General features: G+C 52.5%; 1 protein-coding gene across 3 annotated transcripts in view; it reads left to right on the forward strand.

The window, feature by feature from the left end:
• Window positions 1-13,928, forward strand: part of ADIPOR1 (adiponectin receptor 1) — a 32,832-nt gene extending 18,904 nt beyond the window's left edge. For all 3 annotated transcript variants that reach the window (XM_073320269.1, XM_073320271.1, XM_073320270.1), the window contains exons 3-8: window positions 697-825; window positions 1,961-2,132; window positions 6,450-6,636; window positions 7,450-7,637; window positions 11,439-11,632; window positions 13,097-13,928. In XM_073320269.1, coding sequence (XP_073176370.1) covers window positions 697-825; window positions 1,961-2,132; window positions 6,450-6,636; window positions 7,450-7,637; window positions 11,439-11,632; window positions 13,097-13,225 — 999 coding nt within the window. In that variant the 3' untranslated portion in view covers window positions 13,226-13,928. The remainder of the gene's footprint in view (window positions 1-696; window positions 826-1,960; window positions 2,133-6,449; window positions 6,637-7,449; window positions 7,638-11,438; window positions 11,633-13,096) is intronic.
• Window positions 13,929-19,870: the final 5,942 nt, after the last annotated feature.

The raw sequence follows: 19,870 nt of genomic DNA on the forward strand, positions 1-19,870 counted from the left end.
TACATAGAAAGTAATCTGTCATAAGCAAACAATCCCTCTCACCCCAGCGTGCTCCTGTTTTCTGGGGCGGAGGGAGGAGGGTGAACTGGGCTCAGCCAGTCTTCAACAAACCTCGCCCCATAGCGTCAGCCAAGGAACTCCCTCTGCACGCCTGCTGACAGTACTGCCTGCAGGTAAACAGGTGCACTGCAGGAGTTCTAAGGAGCATTCTTATTGGTTCACCTGCATTTGTGGCCTTTAAGCTTAGGGGTCATCTTCTAATACCTATTAGTAATAGATAGAGGCATGCAGCGAAAAGGGGTGGCTTCTGTCCTTTAATGCTTCTGCTTCGGCTGGTTCCTGGCCTATTTCCTGGGCTCACTTCCCTGGCCAGAGCAGAGTGGCCATTTCAGGCTGCACCCTGGACTGTAAAGAAGGAAAATCCTCCACTCTAATCCTTGTTCTAAGCAAGACTGAGTCTGGGATTATCCCTTCTGTGTGCAGTTTAAGACAGTAGCATGAAGCATAAGCAGTGGTAACTGGGGAGGCTTCCATCTCTTCCCCTCTCAGAAGGGCTGTAGCACCTGTACATTCTAAGGGTTCACACCGCTCTTGGTGGGAATATACTTGCTGTTTTCTAAATTTCCCCACATCTTGATGGTCCAATCTCTATGGTGGGTTGCGGCTTGTGACAAATAACGGCGTCTCTCCCTTTAGACCAAGGAGCAGCCATGCACAGCGCCACAGGAGGAGGAGGAGGAGGAGGAGGAGGAGGTGGTTCGTGTGCTGACTCTACCTCTGCAGGCTCATCACGCTATGGAAAAGATGGAGGAATTTGTGTATAAGGTATTGTCAGTTTATGACAGCCCTGAATGCTGGTCAATAGAGGACAGCTGCCAGGGCTCTGGGCCGCTGTCCTCTTCTGTGACTGAGTCTGAGGCATTGTGCTGGGTCTGCATTGGGTCAGTCTTCCTTGTTAGGAGGACACCATGAATGTGGGTGACTAAAGCCAGTGCACTGGGGTTCCCCCTAGAATGGGCAGGGGGCCTGAGCCAAGAGCTTAACAAATTTTCAACTGCAAGGCCAAGAGGAATGTGGGAAGTGAACAGCAGCACCTGTGAAATGCTGTTTCTCCTTCCCGCCCTTGCTGTCGGTGCTGCTGAGAAGCCCCCTACAGCCAGCACTGACCCCAGCTGCAGTTTGGAGAATGCCAAGGACCTGACAAGTGGAACAATCTAGGTGTATCTAGTGCATGTGGCAGTGAGGACCATCCATGTCTGGCAGGGGCAAGTGTGGTGCGAACCCCTGTCCTAATCTAGCTCGGCAGGGTCCCTTGGACCCGTCCTGGGGTCTGAAGCACTGGCTGCTACCTGTCCAGTATTGCTGTGGTGTGCCTTGGGGACTAAGCAGAAGCTCCTGTACTCACTCTCACACCTGTGGAGCCCTGGGAGAGAAGGGCTAGTGCCGCGATTGCTGGGGCTGGGATGAAAACGTGGTCCCAGGGTACTCCTGTATGAACCCCATTGGGGTTTTTGTCACAATGTCTCGTAAGAGCTGTCACATCGTCGGCCGTGTCTCAGCTGACAGTGTTGCCTGTTAAGGTGATGAAGGGCCAAATTCTGAGGGTGCTGGTCTCCAACAGTCCCAGGGTATCAAGTGTAGGGAAGGCCCCGCATTCTGCAGGATTTGGCCCTATGTGGGCATCCTGGGGGTGTTTGCATAGCATTTAATTTTGCAGCAACAGAACCTGCTCTTGAGTTGTCATGTCCTCTGAGGAGAGAAGGCTGGCCCAGTTCAGTACTTACCTCACAGAAGAGACTGGCTGGTTCTGTATGGTTTTCAGCTTGACTTTCACAGTGATGGGCACCATGGAAACAATAGCGAGCAGTCCCAGGGGATAGGAGTGGTTCTGAAGCAGCTGCCATGCCTGACCGGGGGCTGCCAGTCAGAGTAACTGGCTGCGGGGGTTGGTGTGTTGCAGGTGTGGGAAGGGCGCTGGAGGGTGATTCCCTACGATGTGCTCCCGGACTGGCTGAAGGATAACGATTACCTCCTGCATGGACACAGACCCCCTATGCCATCCTTCAGAGCCTGCTTCAAGAGCATCTTCCGAATACACACTGAGACGGGCAACATCTGGACTCACTTGCTAGGTGACTGAGGGGAGTGCTAGCCTTGGGGCTGATGCGTATAGCTATGGCAGCACAAGCATGCCCTGCCCGGGACAGAGACCTCACAAGGCAAGGGCCCGGCCTCAGACAGCTCATAGGCTGACTGTAGTGCATGCCTTCTACTAGGGAAAAGTTTCACGCATCATCTGTCACATAAACATCCAGGGGAGGGAGGTGTCCTGTTCTCCCCCCATCCTCCTTCTTCTCTCTCTTTAGTGGGCATGAAGAAGGGGAGAATTTCTCCCCAGCGAGGGGATGGAGGGAGCTTGGTATGGGCCTGTCATTGTTGCATCCTCAATCAGAGACATCCCCTGGGAGTTATTTTGTCTTCCCCAAAGGGCTGGATCCCCTGCCAGGGCAGCAAACCTGCCTGTCTGGGAGCTCGGGACTCTCTTGGGGCCCCAGTGCTGCCTCCAGATCATTCCGCTGCCAGTGTTAGTGCAATATTTCAGGGCCTGGGTCGCTCTTGGGTTCCCATGGCCTGTTGTGCCAGATCCTCCGCTGGGCTGGGGTGGTAGCCATTAGAGCCCTGTGTGAGACTCGTGTAGATCCCTGAAGGACCTGCCGCCATACTAGTGGGAGTCCTGTGCTGGACTCTAGTAGCCATGGCCTCACTACATGCACTGAGGGAGCATGGAGCTGACAGAGCAATAACCCATCAGATTCTCGGGGGATGGACACAGGGATTCCTGTGGCGCGCTGGTGGGGATTAACCCCTGTGAACAGACATGTCTGTGTACAGAATCTAACTGACCTGCAGAGCAGAACGGGGACTGGCTGGGCTCGGGGAAGGTGGGCGCTGCTTCCATTGAGAACAGTGAAGAATGTCTGTCCCCCCAGTGGAAGAATGGGAGCTGTTCGGTGCTGAGCCATCCTTGCTCCCTAGAGCCCCCCTCCCACATCTCACTCTGTGCTGCGTGGGCAGTCAAGTGTCCCATTCAGGTGTACTTCTCCGTCACTAGGGAGTGCTCTTGCCTCACCTGGCACAGAACACACCCTGCCAGGGTCAAGGCTTGTCCCGTCAGGGTGTGCAGCCTGCTTCCTCTTCGTCTGGCCTGGGATCCTGGCTTGGCGTCCGTGCTGAGCACCAGACAAGTAGTTGGATTCATTTTAGGGATTATGTTGCTGTCATTGCAGCCAGGGGGCACTTGACCTTTGGATGAGGGCTGTGTGTGGGGAGAACAGGCCACTCCCTTACCCCAGTGTCACAAGGCACAGAGGGATCTGACCCCCTAAGCCAACTGAGACTGTCCATGCTCTCCTAGACCCCATTATGGTGGGCACCAGCTTATTGTCTGGCAGCTGGCACAACAGCAATCTGTCAGTTCTCAGCTGTGCTCATCCAGTGTCCTCGGAGCTGGACTGGCTGGAGGAGGAGGTGCCGTCAAGTAACTGTAACCGCCAGGCAGGCGATAGCTCCTGGAAAGGTCCTGGCCAGCACAACTGCCACTGACCTCCTCACAGTGTCCCTGTCAGTGCTGCTGGGCAGCATGGCTCAGCCTCTATTTCAGCAAAGTGAGGGGAGCGAACAGTGAGTGATGTCTGTGCGACAGGTTCGGTCACAGAGACCCCCTTGGGACTGCCACCTGATGTGCCGAGGCTGCCTCTGAGCCCGTTTTCCCCGCCAGCTTGGAACTTTAGTACTCTGCCTTGTTGAGCCAGACACACTAGCCTGCTGCAAACGCAGACCCAGGTCTGAGCCATGTTCCCCAAAAGCTGCAGACTTAACTGAAAACAGCTTGAGAAGTGCTCCTGTCTCTAGCACCCAATGCCCAATTCCCAGTGGGATCCAAACCCCAAATAAATTTGTTTTACTCTGTTTAAAGCTTATACAGGGTAAACTCATAAATTGTCTACCCTCTATAACACTGATAGAGATGCACAGCTGTTTGCTCCCCCGGGTATTAGTCGCTAACTCTGGGTTCAGTAATAAGCAAAAAGTGATTTTATTAAGTATAAAAAGTAGGATTTAAGTGGTTCCAAGTAATAACAGACAGAACAAAGTAAGTTACCAAGCAAAATAAAACAAAAACACGCAAGTCTAAGTCTAATACATTAAGAAACCGATTACAGATAAATCTCACCCTCAGAGATGTTCTCATAAGCTTCTTTCACAGACTGGACTCCTTTCTAGTCTTGGTCCAATCCTTTCCCCTGGTACAGTCCTTATTCCAGCTCAGGTGGTAGCTAGGGGATTTCTCATGACCGCAGCTTCCTTTCATAGAATCACAGAATATCAGGGTTGGAAGGGACCCCAGAAGGTCATCTAGTCCAACCCCCTGCTCGAAGCAGGACCAATTCCCAGTTAAATCATCCCAGCCAGGGCTTTATCAAGCCTGACCTTAAAAACCTCTAAAGAAGGAGATTCTACCACCTCCCTAGGTAACGCATTCCAGTGTTTCACCACCCTCTTAGTGAAAAAGTTTTTCCTAATATCCAATCTAAACCTCCCCCACTGCAACTTGAGACCATTACTCCTCGTTCTGTCATCTGCTACCATTGAGAACAGTCTAGAGCCATCCTCTTTGGAACCCCCTTTCAGGTAGTTGAAAGCAGCTATCAAATCCCCCCTCATTCTTCTCTTCTGCAGGCTAAACAATCCCAGCTCCCTCAGCCTCTCCTCATAAGTCATGTGTTCTAGACCCCTAATCATTTTTGTTGCCCTTCGCTGGACTCTCTCCAATTTATCCACATCCTTCTTGTAGTGTGGGGCCCAAAACTGGACACAGTACTCCAGATGAGGCCTCACCAATGTCGAATAGAGGGGAACGATCACGTCCCTCGATCTGCTCGCTATGCCCCTACTTATACATCCCAAAATGCCATTGGCCTTCTTGGCAACAAGGCCACACTGCTGACTCATATCCAGCTTCTCGTCCACTGTCACCCCTAGGTCCTTTTCCGCAGAACTGCTGCCTAGCCATTCGGTCCTGTTCATTGTTCTGTTCCACCCCCTTATATAGCTTTGGCACAAGGTGGGAATCTTTTGTCTCTCTGGGTCCCCACCCCTCCTCCTAAATGGAAAAGCCCCAGGTTTTAGATGGATTCCATTACCAGGTGACATGGTCACATGTCCTGTGAGGCCCCAAGCCTTCATTCTTCCTGGTCTGATTCACAGGAAGGCTTGCAAGTAAACAGAGCCATTTACAACCAATTGTCCTAGTCAATGGGAGCCATCAAGATTCCAAACCACCATTAATGGCCCACACTTTGCATAATTACAATAGGACCTCAGTTTTATTTCATATTTCTAGTTTCAGATACAAGAATGATACATTTATACAAATAGGATGACCACACTCAGTAGTTTATAAGCTTTGTAATGATCCTTTACAAGAGACCTTTTGCATGAAGCATATTCCAGTTACATTATAGTCACATTCATTAGCATATTTTCATAAAATCATATAGAGTGCAACGTCACAGTCTGCTCTCCCAGATGGACAGCACAAGGGTCAGGGCCTTTCCAGGGAACCCCAGGCAGAGGCAGTTCTTGCTCGTGGCCTTCGGGTGAAGGTGCGGCTCACTGTACCCAGGGCTGCTAATGATGGTCAGATTCGCAGTTCCTCCAGCAGGGAGGGAAGTATGTCACAGATGTAGGGAACTAGCTCACAACAGCAACATTCCTGGTAGGCAACCAGCACTGAGGGCCAGGTGCAGACTGAAGCCATGTTAAAACAATTCCAAGTCAGATCACTCACCTGGCCGTGCTAACCACATCAGCTGGTGTCAGTATCAATGGCCAGCCTGGCAGTCGAACGTCAGCACACATGGAGCAGACGTAGTGTTGCTAAGGCCTCTGGGGGAAGGAGCACCTCAACCGACTCTTCTCATTGCCCCTTCCCCAGGAGCAGAACTGATGGCGTGGCAGGGCGCTGCCCCACACATCTCTCTAGAGGCTCCTGGGTCTTTGGAGAATAAGTAAGGCAGCTTGGCCCTTCCCCACCACTATCCCCCCAAACAGGTTTGGCCCCTCCAAGGCAGCAGAGTGGAGTGCATGTTGCACTGGGCACAGCAACACCCTGCTGCAGGCCCTGCCAGGGAGATCCAGACTAGCCCCCATGTGCCTGTTCTTGTTCCCAGGGCAGCTACCAAGTTCCTCTGTTAACAGGACTGATGCTGTGTGACCCTTCTGTGCTGCCCTCTCCTGGGCAGGCAGGGGTAACAAAGACCCTGAGTGTTGATTTTCCCCAGGTCTGCTGTGAAATGCTGGCTCACTGCCATTGCACCGGTGCTCCCTTGGGCGGCTGTTGGAAGTAGCTCCTGCTGGCTGACTGACTCTTTGGTGTGTTGCTGCAGGTTTTGTGTTGTTCCTCTTCTTGGGGATTCTGACCATGCTCAGGCCCAACATGTACTTCATGGCCCCCCTTCAGGAGAAGGTGGTGTTCGGGATGTTCTTCCTTGGCGCGGTGCTGTGCCTCAGCTTTTCCTGGCTTTTCCACACAGTCTACTGCCACTCGGAGAAGGTCTCCCGGACGTTTTCAAAGTGAGTTGGCTACAGCAAAACAACCACAAAGCTGTGTTCAGCAGTAGCTGCTGCTAACTCCTAGTCGTGTCCTAGCAGCAGGCTGACCTAGAGGAGAGCTAGCCTGGCCTTAGCCTTCCAGGCATTGAACAACAACACCATGTGTGAGGCTTTTGGAGCAGACCTTGCTCAGGCCAGTCTGCTAAAGGGATTTACCTGCCAGGTGCTGCTTTGCAGAGCACTAAGGTCCCGGGGGGGAGCGGGTGTTCTTTAGAGCAGGCTTTGTTGCGGTGCCCTTAGCCAAAATGCCCTAATGTGCCATGGGATGTTACACAGCTGCTGCTCTTCACCCCAGCACTGGCTGCATTTCAGTGGGGAAGTGATTCCCATACGTATCACTTGCAAGCACTTGGGGATGAAAGAAGCTGTCAGCATTCCTGTGCAAACAAGAGCTAAGAGTTACTGCTTCCCACTGAGGCTATGCCAGTGTTTGTCCTGTCCATGCTGTCACTAAACAGTCAGAAAACTGCACAGACACACCTAATTCTGCTCATCCCCGTACTGCCTAGACAGACCCACCCTCCTTCGCCTCTGCTCCACAAACTCACCTGGAATGCAAGCAGAAGCGCCCACAGTATATTGCTGCAGTTCTTCCCAGTCACACTCCCCCCGGCCAGGCCTGCAGGCGTAGGCAGGGTGGCAAAGTCTGGACGGCTACAGCTGGAGAGCCAGAAGTTGGGCTCCCAGAACGGGAGCTGAGGGTGTAGACTTGCCAGAGTGAGGGGAGTGCACTTCCAAACTGACCCTGGGTTTCTCTTTGTGGCTGTGTTCTAGGTTGGATTACTCGGGAATAGCACTGCTGATTATGGGGAGCTTTGTGCCCTGGCTCTATTACTCATTCTACTGCTCACCGCAGCCTCGGCTCATCTACCTCTCCATTGTCTGTGTCCTGGGCATCTCCGCAATCATTGTCGCTCAGTGGGACCGGTTTGCGACCCCCAAGCACAGACAGACCCGAGCAGGTAGGAATGCCACAAGCTGCTCTGCTGGCATTCGTGGATGTTGACTTTCTAGCATGCTGGGTGTAGGTGGGGCCACTCCCGCTGGGTGTGAGCATGGAAAGCCCCAAAGCCTGAAGGAAGGGCTTGCAGCTAAGACACTTAACAGGGACCCAGGAGATCTGGGTTCATGTCCCACCTCTGGGTAGGTCACATCATTCCTCAGTCTGTAAACTGGAGATAGAGACTGCTGCCTCCCAGGGGACTGGAGTGGCTAATTTCAGTGCATGAGCCATTTGGGGACCCATAGAAAAGCTACCAATTGCTGTGGGCACAAACCAGTTTCCCCAGAAGGATTCACTCGACCGGTTCTCTGGCAATGGAAACTCCCATCTATGTGCATGTCTTTAGCTTCCTGCTGTACCTTCCTTGCTTTGCAATAGAGCAACGTGCCAGGAGAGAACCCGTGTTGGGCTTCAGGTGCCAGTCTGGGTAGACTGGAAATACAAGTAGCATGAGCCTGGTGCTATTGATGTTAAGGTCACAGCTCTTAGTGTCCTCAGTGGAAACAGGATCACGCCCTTTATTTGTAGGCCACTGAGTGCCTGGGTGAGCTGTCACTTCATGGCACTCCCCCACTTGTGGTGTGATTCTGGGGTTGGCCGGTGTGGGGCAATGGCAGCCCCCTAGGAACAGGTCAGCAACTGACAGACACATCTGCTCTTGATTTGGGTGTGCTGAGCTAAGCCTCCACAACCCAGCCCTGGTGAGAAGAGCAAGAGAAGGGCCTGAAGCGTTCCAGTGACACAGTTGTGTCTGGCCAGCCTTGGTCCTGAGCTGCTGTTACGGAGTTACGGGCAGCGTACATTTCCCTCCCACAGAGCAGATGCAGGGCTCTGCCGCCTGGCAGTGATCGCTAGTGTTGCATGTTAAATAGTCCGGAAGGCACAGGTCATTTTCACTTAGATGTAGCTTAAATGAATGTTCCTGCCCCAGCCGGAGTCCTGGCTGCTTCCCACAGGGCTGTGCCACAAATCGCAGGGTCATACCATTCTCAGTGCTCCCTGAACTGGAAAGCTCGGGCTGGCTTGAAACAGAGGCTGCAGAAGCACAGGGTTCTTGTGATCCTTGTTCAGGATCATTCCATGGCGGGAGGCTTGTCAGCCTGGGTAGCACTGAGGCCTGGAGGTGAATGGAAGCCTAGTGAAGGGGGTCTCGACCTGTTTCTTACTGAGGCCTCCCTGACATGGTATTAAAAACTCCATGGCCCTCCTGTGCCACAACAACTGGTTTTCTGCATATAAAAGCCAGGGCCTGTGTAAGGGGGTAGCAAGCAAGACAACTGCCTGGGGCCCCACGCAAAGCTACGGTGCTCAGGTGTCGACTCCAGCCCCGGATGGCGGGGCTCAGGGCCCTGGGCTTTAGACCCATGCGGTGAGGCTTCACTTTCTGCCCTGGGCCCCAACAAGTCTTAACGCTGGTCCTGCTTGAGGGACCCCCTGAAATGATCTCACAGCCCCACAGGGGGCCTCGGAGCCCTGGTTGAGAACCACTGGTTTAGTGAGCCCAAGGGTTTTCCTCTCCGCTGGGGCTGGGGGACCCTTGACCATCTGAGAGCTGGTAACCCTCCAAGGGGAGCAGGAGCTGCGGAATTGTTGCCAGAGGTTGTGACTTTGTCCAGGGAGCCCTTCCCAGAGCAGCTTTCACCAGGGACATCTGCTTTTATCTCTGCATCAGAGAGCTCCCTTCTCTGGACACTCAACTTTAGAAACGAGCTCCCTCCGGGGTGGGGGGGCAGCGCACCTGCTCTTCGCCACTTGCCATGTGGGCTCTGGGCTGAGCGGGGCTGCAGTGGTTAATGCTGCCTGTGTCTGGGCTGAGCTGCTGTAGCTGTACTGATCGCAGTGTCCTGGTGTGCTGCCAATGGCCCCAGATGCTCGGTGGAACAGCTCATGTGCTCTGTTGTATGTGCCACAGTCTGCTTCCCGCAGTCCGCATGGTATCCCCACTGGGCCTCTCCCAGGCAGTACCCAGGTCACAGCCCCAGAGAACAGGAGGGAGTCACATGTGGGAAGCCCACGCTGTATAAAATACAAACCTTGTCATTGCTGGCCTGTTCTGAAGATGAGTAGAAATGCACCAGGGCCAGTCAATGCAGGGTTAACCCAACCCAACCCATCCAGCCTGGGCGTCTCTCTGGCTACACCAGTGTATGTATTGAGGGGAACATTTTAACACAACACAGAAATAGAGACTGCACAGCCAAGGCCAGTCCCTATCCCAGAGAGCCTGAATGCCTTCACTGCTCGACTCCTGTGCAGTTATATTTGATGCATTGACCTAGATTTTGCTGTTTCATTTCCCTGTTTTTGAAAAGGAAACAAGCCTCAGGACAGTCAGCGCTTTTAAGTGCAAGCTGCTTGACTGGCACGGATTGGCCTTGGCTACCTGGGCCACAAAGGGGTGTGTATCTGGAGTTAGCTTGAAACCCTGCTCAGTGCTAGTGTAGACACAGCTTAACATCTTGAAGATCATCTGAGCTGGCAGTGTTGTAACCCCCCTCCCTCCTGCCAGAGGTTTTGAGCAGGTTTCCACCTACCATGCAGTGTTTGCTGGATATTTCTATTTACATGACCACAGTTAACAATTCTGCCATTTAAACTGACCTGCTGCTTGTTCTGAATCCCAAACTGGGGAATCTCAGCTCAGCTGCTGTGGCGAGGGCTCTGTCTGCAGCTTCAGGAAGACATCACTGCATCTGTTCCATTTGCAAATTTTTCTTTGTAATCCAACATCTAGAAATCTTTTTAAATGGGTCGATTCTGCAACAAGGGGTGGATGCTGCAGTCAAGCCAATTCCTGTGTGCCTAGTTCTAAATGCTGCAGGAGCCCAGAGAGCTCAGGAGACAATCAGTCTGCAGAGAAGGCTGTGGACGCTGGGGATCATGTGTCAGTGTTAGTTCTGAGCTGAACTTAGGGTGATTCTCTCTGTGCAGAGCAGAGCCCAGCTCTTTAAATGTTTACACTTGTCTGGGGCACTTTTTGCAAACGACTAAAGGACCAAGTCCTTGGGGAGCACGAGTAACCCTAACAGCTCCGCGCTGGGCAGTTCAGCCATTTCTGAATTGCCTATGCCAAAAAGCCCCTTGCGTTTTCCAGACTGGGCTTCCATGGGATGGAACTCAAAAGCAGCTGCCAGGCCTCGGCTGAAACTTAACCCCAAAAGTACATTTCCATGTAGCTTGGAGAGAGTAAGGGAAAGAGCAGTGCTTTGAGAGCCAGCTGTATTGAAATCCAGCCTGCCCCTCAGGCCATGCAGGGCAGAGCTAGAACCAGCCCAGAAGGTTCTGAATGAAACCACCTGCGACTGGTGGGGTGGTTCAGCCTTTGTTCTGTCCTGTGGGGGAATGACTGGTTCAGTAGATTGCTAGTGTGATACATGGGCTCTTGGTCTCCCGCTCCAAACAGTTTCCATCTGACCGGCACATGAAGGAGTCTGGTCTCAGTCCACTCTTATTGTCCCATCATCGATGGCCCATGCAGGCCTCTCTGGAAGGCTAAACGAGAAGGCCACGGCTCCTATGTCTGTGGAGTCAGATCATTGCTCTGCAACCCTTCTCCCTCCTCGGCAGGCTTTGGGGGGCAGCTTGGAGGGATGTGGGAGCTATCCATCCCGAGCGGTCAGTCCAACCAGGCTTCCCAGCACTGAACTCCTGGCCTGGAGGAGACCTGCATTCTGCTATCGTGGGAGCTGCAGATCAGCCTCCAGCGCAGGTGCCTTGGCTGTATTTTGAATGAAGGCTGAGGGCTCTTTTTTCTCCCCAGGGGTATTTTTGGGGCTGGGGCTGAGTGGCGTTGTGCCCACCATGCACTTCACCATCGCTGAGGGGTTTGTGAAAGCCACCACCGTGGGCCAGATGGGCTGGTTCTTCCTCATGGCTGTGATGTACATAACAGGAGCAGGATTGTATGCTGCCCGCATCCCAGAGCGCTTCTTTCCTGGCAAGTTTGACATCTGGGTGAGTACAGCCTTTTCTGGGGGCGTGGGAAGAGCCTACCTTCTCCTTGAGGGGTAGACTAGCCGGAGCACTGCAAGGCGGATGGTGAAGAGCTGAACGGGATGCAGGGGAAGGGCAGAGACAATGGGTAGGCTCGTTCAGCAGAGCAGGGTGCAGGAAACTCCAGGGTGAGTTTGTCTAAGTCTAGGGTCCAGCTGGGACCAGTAAGCAAGGATTCTTTGGAGCCCGTGTTCAGGGTCCCTGAAAGGAGAAGAGGTGGTGGTGGCTGTAACATTAGGAAAGCACTGGCCTCTCCTGGAGGCTGGCTGGAAGAGGCCCTGTCTGGAAGTCTGTGTAAACATGCTGTCATTGCCAAGCGGCAGGCCTGTCCCGTGATCCAGCATCCTACTGAGAAAGCCGGGAGAAGTGGTGCTAGATGCAATCCAGAGCACAGCCTGGGGCTGGACCCATAGCTTCTGGGTTAGACTCCTCTGGGACAGCTCTGGGATGTGGTGCTCTGCTGGTAATGAAAGGCAGATTGTGAAGAGAGCAAGAGGGGAAAAAGAGAAGGCAGGGGTAGCCTGTGGTTCCAGGATGCAGCATGCAATCCAGCCGTGCTGCTTCGATCAGATTGGAGCAGTGCATGTGGGGATTTGTAGTTGCCTTGGGCCAGTAGCAAGTGCTCTACTGACCCTAAAGCTCTCCAGTCCCTGAGTCTGTGGCCTCCCATTGGCCTCTTCAAAATGGACCCCTTACATCCCTTGCTTATTGACTTTTGAGGCTGAAGTAGTAATCTCTTTTCCAGGGGCAAATGGTGATTTCCCATTGCCCCAGCCTTTCCAGGGGACCCCAAACTGAGCTTGGCGAGCCAGACAGCTTCAGTGGTGGAGCCAGCTGTGCTCGGGGAGTTGCCTGCCTAGGTCGCCTGCGGGCTCTGCAGCCCAAACCACCTAGGTTCCTCTTTCAGAATTGCAGGTCTTTCATAGACGTCTGTTGATATCTTGGCCCCAGTATGTGTTTCAAACTGAAAGTTCGAAGGCTGGTGGGTTCCTTCCTGCAGCTCTTAGCTGCTGCCGGGGGCTAATTTCAGAGGGACTTGACTCTGCCATCCAGGCCATCTCCCTTCCATGTAGCTTGGCTTGTGGTTCCACACAGATATATGCAGAGAAATGTACCGCTTTGTCACAGGCAGTTTTAGTTCCGGTCGGGTGAGATAAATGGCCCATTACAAATAGAATCTCCCTTTATCCCGTGCGTTGAGTTTTTCCACCTGGCGCTGAGATGTAAACGACCAGGTAAGCAATGGGTTGAATGAACAGGTCATGACTAGAGGCACTGAAAGGACCTCTGACCTGTCTGCCTGGTTTGTGATGCTGCAATCTACTGAGAGCTCTGACAGTTCAGTCTGGGACAGGACTCACCTTTTGTGGTGGTTGGCTTCTTGCTGGTCTAACTTTTAAGGGCTTTATCTCACCTTCCCCACAGTTCCAGTCACATCAGATCTTCCACGTGCTGGTGGTGGCTGCAGCCTTTGTCCACTTCTACGGAGTCTCAAACTTGCAAGAATTTCGCTATGGACTTGAAGGGGGATGCACGGACGATTCCCTACTCTGAGAACACCTAATGACTCTAGTACGAGCTTCCTAAGTGCTTTTTTTAAACTACTTCAGACTCTCAACTGTTTGGGTTTTTTGTTTTGTTTTTTGAAGAGGACGTTCTCCATCAAAGTCCATAGTGACCAAATCCTTTCCCTGCCTCTGAGTGACGTGCTGGGCATTGCCAGTGATGGCCAATAGGAAGAAGCACATTCAACTATTAGCCCTTCATGGGGAATAAAAACCCTCCTCAGCCACACAGTGTTCTAATCACATTAGGATTTTCTGTCTAGTGCAGAAAACCAAGGCTGCAGATTGCCTGCTCCGCAGCACAGCAGGGTGGCCCTATTTTTAGCCCAGTTCTGGAAAGACAGGAAACTCATGTATTAGTCAACGGTCTGGGTCTCCTCCATATCTGTAGGAGCAACCCTCCGCCTTCCTGAGGACTGGCCCCAGAGCCTGCAGTGCTAATGAACGGGGCTGTTCACAGGTTCATGTAACTTACCTTTTAACTATCTTTTTCTTGACACAGTAATGTAAATGGAATAAGAGACTATTTAATATTTAATACTAAGCTTTAACGAGAGACTTGGTTCCACTTCAGTGTGTCTGCCCACAAGTGTTGGTGGTAACACAGGAGGGTCAGGACAGTATTTTAGGGGGATGTAGAGCTGCTGTAGCTGACTGAAATAAAAAGGTCAATAGTTATTGTCATGCTGGGAGCCTCCGTGTCCTGGTTTGTCAGGTGTCAGCACCGGGCACTGCTGACGGTGAGAATGGAAAGGTGGCTCCTGCCGAGGCTGGTGTAGAGCCTGCAGCTAAGCCAGTGGGAGTCTGCTGCTGGGCTGTGGGTCCGGATCAGGCCACGAGCACAGTGCTGAGAGACTGCAAATCATGCAAAATGTTGGTAAGGGGGAACTTCAACTAACCTGCTTAAATAGCAGCAGGTCCAAATTCCTCAACACATTCAACAGTTGCTTTTTGCAGCAGGAGAGACGGACTTGTCAGTAACGGGCAGGGATTGGGTCAGGAAGTAATAGCAGCTTCGGGTGGCCCAGCCTGTTGTCCAGTTCAGCATTATAGGTGCGGTGCCCCTAACTTCAGAAAGGAAAATTCCACCACAGTGAGACAGCTTATCGCAAAGGCCCTGAACTCAAAAATAGAGGCAGTAAAATTTTTCATGTGGCATCGATGCTACATAAGGAAACAATACAACCGTCTCTGAAGATGTGTGTACCACTGAACAAAGGGAAGCAGCAGGGCAAGAAGTAAACTATCTGGCTAAAGGTCAAGGGGCTAAAGCTCCTTTGCAATATGAAAATCTAGCCCCAGTGAAGCCAATAAAAAGGAGCATAAACTACACCTGGCAAGGTGAGTGGAACGAACAGAGCTAAGCTAGAATTCAGAAAGCTAACTCAAAACACCCCTTCATTGCGGATGAGAAGCAGGAAGCGCTAGATCCACAAAGCTATGTGGGGCAAGTCTACTCTACATCAGCGCAGCTGGGGAAGACCCGCTGTGCCCAGGGGAGAGCGCTTCCCTTGGTTAGAAGCGGAAGCTATGTTGGCGGGGGAATGGCTCCTGGGGACAGCGCGACACTTGTCACTCGGGGAGCGGGGGTGGCTTTTACACACCCCTGAGCAACATAAGGCACATCGACTTGGGCAGAGTAGCATCTCAGGGCAGGTCTACGCTGTCCCCTCAAACCAACCGCTGAGCTGCTGCCAGGGCCTTAACGCTACCTCCAGCTAATGAGGTGCCCGGAGCCCTGGCAGCATTCTCAGACTAGAGCTTCCCACCCCAGTCCCACAGGTGTTCTCTGAGCATGCCCGGACAGGAATGTGGCTGTGCCTATGGACCCTGGCAGGGGGAGAAAATGGGGAACCCTGGGCATAGAAGGGCAGAGCGTCTGGCCTGGGGAGAGAGTGTATGGAGTCCTGGTATGAGAGGGAGGAAGGAGGTGGCCACACATGGAGCCCAAAGCATGATGGGAGGAGTTGCAGGGAGTCCCTGAAGTAGAGGGGCATGGGAGGGAGAGAAATGGAGGGGTGTCAGGAGCCCCTGGGGTGCGTGAAGAACTCAGCCTGCAGAAGTTAGGAAGTGTGTGACCCTTAATGATGATCTGAAAATGGTGAGGTGGCAAAATTTACACCTAGATCCACAAAGAGACAAGTGCTTAATTGTTTGTTTAAGCCCCACTGACGGTTCTCAAAACCCCTCAAAAACCCTGAGCTACCATCTAATCCCTTAGGTGCTTAAGTTCCACAGGTGGGCCTGGCCTAACCCACCTAAGCACTGGTGCCCCCTCACACTGAAACTGCAGCCCTGCCAGCCTCAAAGCATTCTCGAACGCATTCACCTGCCCATCTCAGCAGCAGAGCCTGATCCTGCAGGTGTTCTGGGAACATGCCTCAGACCTGGTGGTTATATGTCACAAAGGATCGCCGGGGGGGTGTCTGTCCCAGTTCAGTGGTCAGGACGCTCACGTGGGCTGTGGGAGACCCAAGTTAAATCTGCCAGATTTGGAGAAGCAGCTCTCCCCAAGCCTGGGTAAGTCCCTTCTCCGCCAGGCTCTTGGTTATAACATGGTAGTTTTGTGTCAGAAAGGTCTGGGTCATAGGTGTAGCTTGTGGAGGGCACTGCAAGCCTTGGGCAGGTGTGAGATTCGCCTTCCCTCATGCGGCTTGTTGGCCCCTCCAGACATAGAAGTCAGACTACCCCTATGCTCTGGATGTTGACTGGTAGGGAAAGGGCTGGCCTGGCTTAGGTTATCAACTCCAGGTGAGGGCTCATAGGTGAGAATCCTGAGTGCAGGAAGCTGCCTCTGCCTGTCTGTCAATGAGAGTTAGGCACCTAAATACCTCTGCATTTCACCCCTGGCTGGCTCAGGTGGCGCCCTGCTTGGCTGGCTGGCCCTCTGAGGACCATTCCTTAGGAGCCCAATTCTCTCCATGGTGAGGGTTCCACTCTGCAGCAGGGCACTGGGAGTTAGGTGCTGCAATGCCTATGTGAATTTAGCATTCAGTTCTGTAGATCGGTCAGGACTAGAGGGCCATGTGCAATGCCACAGTGATCGAACCAAGCTAGGTGAATGAGCAACATGATGGCAGATTAAATTTAGGTGATGCCCGCTGAAGGGGAAATGTGTCATCAGGATGGATGTTGATAAATTGCAGAGGGCTCAGAGAAGAGCTACAAGAGTGATTAAAGGATTAGAACTCCTGCCTCATAGTGAGAGACTCGAGGAGCTCCATCTATTTAGTTTAAAACAGGTTTAAAACAAATAAAAGGAAGTTCTTCACTCAGTGCACAGTCAACCTGTGGAACTCCTTGCCTGAGGAGGTTGTGAAGGCTGGGGTTATAACAGGGTTTAAAAGAGAACTGGATAAATTCATGGAGGTTAAATCCATTAATGGCTATTAGCCAGGATGGGTAAGGAAGGGTGTCCCTAGCCTCTGTTTGTCAGAGGGTGGAGATGGATGGCAGGAGAGAGATCACTTGATCATTACCTGTTCAGTTCACTCCCTCTAGGGCACCTGGCATTGGCCACTGTCGGTAGGCAGGCTACTGGGCTGGATGGACCTTTGGTCTGACCCAGTCTGGCCATTCTTATGTTTAACCAAATGAAGGCTACGGGGTGACTGGATCACAGTCTGTAGGTACCTTCTTGGAGAACCAAAATGTGATAATGAGCTTCTGTTGGAGCAGACAAAGGTAGAGTGAGATCCACTGGCTGGAACTGAAGCTAAACTTAGTGAGACTGGAAAGAAGGTGTAAATGTTTAACAGTGAGGGAATTAACTATGGGAACAACTCCCCAATGGTCATGGTGGATTGTCCATCGCTGGCACTTTTATATCAAGATTGGCTGTTTTTCTAAAAGATCTGTTCTAGTTCAAACAGGAATGAAGTCACAACAGTCCCAGGGCCTGTGTTATACAGGAGGTTAGCCCAGCTAGGTCCTCTGGCTTTGGAAGCTATGAACACACTTCACCATGTCCAAAGTTAACTGTCACTTGAGGAAAGAGACTGGCTCATCCCAGTGCACACCTCACCGCACACACCATCTCAGTGTGCAGCTGTGGGCAAATGAAGCAAACAAAATATTAGGTGGTAAAAGGAATGGGATGGAGAGTAACACAGAGAATATCATTATTAGTAGCAACTGCTCAAGTGGTGCAGTAATGAGGAGGAAGGTTCAGCAATATAAAGTGAGAGAAAACAGAAATGTAAAAGAAAAGTGTGCAACGGGCTTAGGGAGACATCACACAGGAGTCAGCTGTGTGGAGTCTGGAAAGGTCTGATAGGCCAGCACAAGATGAGCAGCCATCCAGAAGGTATGCAGCATTGCCCACTGCATCGCAGCTACAGAGGGCTGTTCCTGAGACCCCAGGTGTGGTCATTCGCCTCTGAACTGGGGAATAATGCTGCTTTGTTGTTGTCATGCACTGTCAGAGAGCCCTTGGGAGACACGAACAGTAAACAGCAGGCCAAATCTAGACAATCCAGATCCCAGTTATGGTGGTACTGAGTGGTACTCGGTGGTTCTTCACTCTCCATTTGTCAACTCAATATTATAATGCCATTATATACTGTGTGCAGTACTAGGCCCCCAGCTCAGAATGGATATTGAAGCAGCAGAGAGGGTTTAGAGAAAGGCAAGGAGAATGAAGAGGTACTTAGAGAAACTCTCCTCCAAAGAGAGGTTGAAAAGACAGGGATTATTACAGTAGAAAGGCAACAAATAGAAGCAGACATGCTAAAAATATACAAACTAATGCATGGCTAGAGAAGGGAGAGTGGGAGCTTTTGTTCTCCCTGTCTCATACCACAAGGAAAAGGGACATTCAGTGTAATTAAAAGGTTGCAAATTCAAAACTGATAAAAGGAAATACTTTTTTTAATGTAATTAAACTGCGGAACTCACTGCTACAGGAAGTTACTATTTAGCACTACTCCAAGGGAGCATGGGCATGTATGTGGCTAACGACAAGTGTTAGACTAGTTTGCTTTAAAAATAAAGTTTTCGCTGGGCTAAAACATTCTGCTTCAGGCCTTGGACTGATCGGATTACACAGAGATTTTCATGGGAGGGAGGCGGGATGCGGCAGAATATACGCTGTTTGCTACAGCAGGTTTCCAACACCTTCCTCTGAAGTAGTTGGTTCTAGCCTTGGGCAGCAACAGGCCACTGGGCTAGGTGGGCCTTGGGGCTGATCCATCTGGCCATTCCTGCATACCTATGTCATCCCTCTTCATGGCATGAGAGCAAGTGTTGTTTACCTTAGCCCCAAAAGGTGGGCTGGGGGCATTACAGCCCCAGTCCGGCCCCAGCCAGACCATGGGGCAGCCTGGGCTTACCTGAGTCACAGCCTCTCCCAGTGCTGCTCTGCACATGGGGCACCAACCTTGAGGCTAGTGCAGCATGTCCCCCCTACCCCACAGCGCTGCGGGCAGGGCCATGGTCCATCTGGCTGCGCCACCCCGTGTCGCCCCACTGAGTTCCCCAGAGGAGATGCAGGGTTACGCAATGCCTTTGTGTAGCCACACCAGCCAGTTCAGGTGGTGTCATGAGACAAGGCTCCTACCCTGAAGCACTGGTACGGTACGTAAGTGACTCCCAGAGTGGAGGGGGGGGGGTCTCCCTGCCCCCCGCCCCCCTTCTTTCCCCCGCAGGGCCGGCTCCAGGCACCAGTGTTCCAAGCAGGTGCGTGGGGTGGCAGTCAGAAAGGGCGGCAGAATTTCCACCGCCGCGGCTTCTCCCTTTTGTTGTCCGCAGCTGCAGCAAAAACTGTAGAGGCGGCCCTGTTCCCCTGTCCCTGAACTACTCCCCCCCACACGCCCCTGGGCTGCCTCCCCGCTGTGCAGAGGGTGGTGGTCTGCCAGCCCACAGTCCTCACACCCCCCCCCCCCCGCAGGTGATGGAGCCGTGGTTCGCCCATGCTGCTGCTGTACTATATCCCTTCTCCTCCGGAGACACTTTTCTGGGGCCTCCTGCCCCGATCTATAAGGCCCCGCAAGTTGCTTTGCTCCCCAAAGCTGCGGGCCAGACCTAACCTCTGTCGGCCCAAGCTATAGGGTCACCTGGTGCCCACCCCAATTTGCACGGGTATCTTAGACCAGCATCCTCTGCCAGAGGCAGGGCTCAGGTTATGGGCAAAACTGCCCTGCCCTGCTGCACCTTGGCATGGTCTAACCCCGCCCTAGCCAATGGGCCAGCTAGCTTCTTTGCTGGAGGCAAGGAAGACACTTTGCCACTTGGGCCCTAGCTTTCAGTGAACCCTGATCCCCTCCCCATACTGCTCTCGGCCCTATGGCTGTGTCTATTCTGGCAGCTTTTGGCACTCTGCCACCACTGCACGCTGTAGCCTAGAGTGGGCACTTGTCTGGCCCTACTCGTAACTGGGCTGGAGGAGCAGCTCAGCCCGGTCTATGCTATAGCTACCAGGAGCAGGCACTTGCTTGAGAAGTATCAACGAATTTGTCTAGTCCCCCTCCCCTGCTTCTCCCCACTTAAAGCTAGCGCTCTTTCTGCACGTGTTTAGCTTTCCTGTGCTTCCACGGCTACTCTCCAGTCCTGGTAGCATGATGCCCAAGTGGTGTGGCCTGCGGGCTTCCCACAGGGCACGTGGCAGGGGTGTATTGGCACCTCCATTTTCTGCAGC

Source organism: Lepidochelys kempii, chromosome 21, assembly GCF_965140265.1.
Source record: "Lepidochelys kempii isolate rLepKem1 chromosome 21, rLepKem1.hap2, whole genome shotgun sequence".
Classification (NCBI taxonomy): domain Eukaryota; kingdom Metazoa; phylum Chordata; order Testudines; family Cheloniidae; genus Lepidochelys; species Lepidochelys kempii.